The sequence below is a fragment of the Hyalella azteca genome, unplaced genomic scaffold (genome assembly GCF_000764305.2).
Source record: "Hyalella azteca isolate HAZT.00-mixed unplaced genomic scaffold, Hazt_2.0.2 contig17982, whole genome shotgun sequence".
In the NCBI taxonomy this organism is placed as follows: Eukaryota; Metazoa; Arthropoda; class Malacostraca; order Amphipoda; family Hyalellidae; genus Hyalella; species Hyalella azteca.
In genome coordinates, this window is record NW_025947741.1 from 1 (window position 1) to 4246 (window position 4246).

General features: G+C 42.3%; 1 protein-coding gene across 1 annotated transcript; it reads right to left on the bottom strand.

The window, feature by feature from the left end:
* Window positions 1-1086: 1086 nt before the first annotated feature.
* On the bottom strand, window positions 1087-3585 carry LOC108678516 (leucine-rich repeat serine/threonine-protein kinase 1; the record flags this gene model as incomplete). The annotated part of the gene is given in 3 exon segments (XM_047885463.1): window positions 1087-1209; window positions 2477-2613; window positions 3419-3585. Coding segments are annotated over 3 exon segments (427 nt in total), but the record flags the coding sequence as incomplete, so codon positions are not given.
* Between the last annotated feature and the right edge of the window lie 661 nt (window positions 3586-4246).

The following is a 4246-nucleotide window of genomic DNA, read 5'->3' on the forward strand; positions in this document are numbered from 1 at the left end:
AGGACCGACATGGGCTTAAAGGACCGACCGGCTAAATTAAAGGACCGATCTTAAAGCTAAATTAAAGGACCGACATGGGCTTAAAGGACCGACCGACTGAATTAAATATACGATCTTAAAGCTAAATTAAAGGACCGACATGGGCTTAAAGGACCCACCGGCTAAATTAAAGGACCGATCTTAAAGCTAAATTAAAGGACCGATCTTAAAGCTAAATTAAAGGAGCGACATGAGCTTAAAGGAGCGACCGGTTAAATTAAAGGACCAATCTTAAAGCTAAATTGAAGGACCGACATGGGCTTAAAGGACCGACATGGGCTTAAAGGACCGACATGGGCTTAAAGGACCGACCGGCTAAATTAAAGGACCAATCTTAAAGCTAAATTAAAGGACCGAAATGGGCTTGTCCAGCGTACTTTGACCGCGTGAGTCCACAAGCTGTGATGACGCAATTCTCGCTGTCTGCAGCAGGTGATGACGTTGCCGTGTTTGTCCAGGGAGAACCCTAGGTCTCTAGACCACATCTAGCCTCATAAATACAAGTGGGTTTTTAACACACTGGAAAATTCGTAATGTAACTAATAAACCAACGAAGATTCTCGGAGCGAGACTAATATTGATTAATTACAAAAGTTTCAGCATTCAAGCACAAACACGGCAATTTTTTAGCATTCCAACTGCACGATTACGCAACTACTCATGGCCGACGGCATGATTAAGGTAATGAGTTGAAATGATGACAAGACAGAGAAGTGAAGACAGAGAGACTAAATGAAAATTAAGAGGAAAGTTCAACAATTTTAATGCACTCTCGTTTTATAGCAAGTTGACCGAAAGCGCTGATGCTGACGTAGGTACAGGATAAACCACTGCGAAAAAATCCTACATCGAGCCCTCAAGTGTGTTGTCGTTCCTACCATTTTTAGCAAATTGGTTAAGCGTTGATGCTGGCGTAGGTACCGTGTAGAATAAACCACTGAAAAATCCTACATCGAGCCCAAGTGTGTAAGCGCTGATGCTGGCGTAGGTATAGGATAAACCCCTGAAAAAATCCTACATCGAGCACAAATATCTTGTCGTTCCTACCATTTTTAGCGAAGGGGTTTATCTCCCTGATGGTGACAACGTGCGCCAGCATGTCGCACAGCCACTGCGGGTCCAGGAAGTAGAGCTCCTTCAGCGTCGCGTCGTCGTAGTGTAGCAACACGCCTGTCATCAAAGAAATTACTTGAATAAAATAAAATATAACAGCAAAATAGCTTTCAAGAAGCAACACGCCTGTCATTAAACAAATTACTTGAATAAAATATAATAACAAAATAACTACTACGAAGGTCATTGCAAAGTAAACAGCAAGTTTCGATAGCGGATTTCTTTTAAGCCTATTTTCTCATTCATGGAAAAATGCACTATTGTGCTCGCCATGTCCGTCTGTCTGTCCGTCTGTGACTTCACGTTTTCGTCGACGAGAACGTGCGCCAGCATGTCGCACAGCCACTGCGGGTCCAGGAAGTAGAGCTCCTTGAGCGTCGCGTCGTCGTAGTGTAGCAACACGCCTGTCATCAAACAAATTCATTGAAACAAATAAAATATAACAGCAAAATAGCTTTCAAGAAGCAACACGCCTATCATCAAACAAATTGATTAAAACAAATCAAATATAATAGCAAAATAGATACCAAGAAGGTCTTTGCAACGAAAACAGCAAGTTTCCATAGCGGATTTCTTTTTAGCGCATTTTCTCATTTATGGAAAAAAATGCACTATTGTGCTCGCCAAGTCCGTCTGTCCGTCCGTCCGTCCGTGACTTCACGTTTTCGTCGACGAGAAAATGCGCTCTCTGTCACTAACTGCAGTGAGTACTGATTTATATTTTTTTGTATTGTTTTGCCGACCCTGACTCTGCAACTGGTAGATCTGGCTGACCATGACGTTAAATTAACAGTGTCTCAATTTGTACAGTATACATATATAAATATCTTTCAATTTACATATAATTATTATTGAAAATTTGAACGACCAGCAAACAAGTTGACATAGCACATTCACGATCGTTGGTTCAATCTAAAGATAAACATTGTAACGTAAATAAATACGTTGGAGTTACATTACGTTATCCTACGTTGGATAGATTGTAACATACCTACACCTAACGTAGTTCATGTTATGCAAGCCACGAAGGCGGCAATTCATACCGTTCTCATGCAGGAAGCTGGTGGCTTGGTTTAGCACATTCACGATCGTTGATTCACTAGATATTTTAACGTAAATAAATACGTTGGAGTTACGTTACGTTATCCTACGTTGGATACATATTGTAACGTAACTACAATTAAAGTAGTTCATGTTATGCATGCCACGAAGGCGGCAATTCCTTTATAGCTATCATACGTTATCCTACGTTAGATAAATATTGTAACGTAACCACAACTAACGTAGTTCAGGTTATGCATGCTAAACAGGCAGCAATTCTTACCGTTCTCATGCAGGAAGCTGGTGGCTTGGTTGAGTTCAGCCGTGTCCCTGAAAGGCTTCATGCCGCGGCTTGTGAGCTCAGCCGTCACCAGCGCTTGGTAGCGCTCGCTTGTCAGCACAGGATCACGGCCTGACAACCTAAGAGGCAGTCATTAAATTTACATTAGTGGGTTTTATGGCACAGGACTATGACTTTTATGGTACAGACCTACAACTATTATGGCACAGGCCTGTGACTTTTATGGCACAGGCCTGTGACTTTTATGGCACAGGCCTGTGACTTTTATGGCACAGGTCTGTGCCTTTTATGGCACAGGTCTGTGACTTTTATGGCACAGGCCTACAACTTTTATGGCACAGGCCTGTGGCTTTTATGGCACAGGTCTGTGACTTTTATGGCACAGGCCTACGACTTTTATGGCACAGGCCTATGACTTTTATGACAAATGCCTGTTAAATCGAAACTCTGCAGATGCCAAGCTATCTTTGGATCACATTCAAACGACAACTAATAATTTAATGAAAAAACTCGAATGAAGTTTACAGGGCAATAGGTGTCAGTATATTTCAATTGGAGGTTTAGTATAGAAAGAACGGCATATTTGCAGCTGCAAACACCCGGCTAACACGATAGATTACAAGCATTGAAAATGTGCGAGATTATCCCTCAGATTCACGCAGCTTCGCAATAAAGAAATAACTTCAAATTTTCTACAAGACATAAAAATTACAACAAACCCTAATTGCAGTATGGAAAATTACTCTCCCACACACTTCAGTGGCCAAAACTACCTATTATTTGGAATAATATATTTAGATTTATTTATACAATACCTCACACATAGAAATTGGAATTAATTCATTTATTTATACAGTAGCTCGCACATAGAAATTGGAATTTATCCATTTATTTACACAGTACCTCGCAGTCCAGAAGACATACCGTCTCTCGAGGGCGAGGTGAGCCACGACGTCTTCGAGGGCGAGGTAAGTGGCCGGGATCCTCTGTTCCAGAAGACGTTCTTTGGAGCTTGGGGACTTGAGGGAGAACACCGTGTCGTAGATGAGGTTGCAAAGCAGCTTGATGTTGTGCCGGCTCTTGCAGCTCACCTGCAAACAAAATATAATGAAGATAAACTCATTACGAAGAAAACTAACTACATTCCACAAATTAACTCAATGTAGACATCGGTAAAAAATATAACTCGGTACTCACTGCAGTGAGTGACAGAGAGCGCATTTTTTCGTCGACGAAAACGTGAAGTCACGGACAGACAGACGGACATGACGAGCACAATTGCCCCCTTTTTTCATAAATGAGAAAATTCGCTATATATAGAATGAAGATAAACTCATTACGAAGAAAACTAACTACATTCCACAAATTAACTCAATGTAGACATCGGGAAATAAGTGCCTTGTGAGAGCAATGTTCTCATACTCATGGTAAAAATTTGTAGTAAAAATGCATCTACTGGCTAATGCATTTAATAAGATTGCTTAGTTAACGCAGTGGCTGATTGATGCAAGCAGATATTGATGCCTAGTTAACAGCACATCACCACAGTAGCCACGTCCTGCCACCACGGACAGTAGCCACGTCCTTCCACCACGGACAGTAGCCACGTCCTGCCACCACGGACAGTAGCCACGTCCTGCCACCACGGACAGTAGCCACGTCCTGCCACCACGGACAGTAGCCACGTCCTGCCACCACGGACAGTAGCCACGTCCTGCCACCACGGACAGTAGCCACGTCCTGCCACCACGG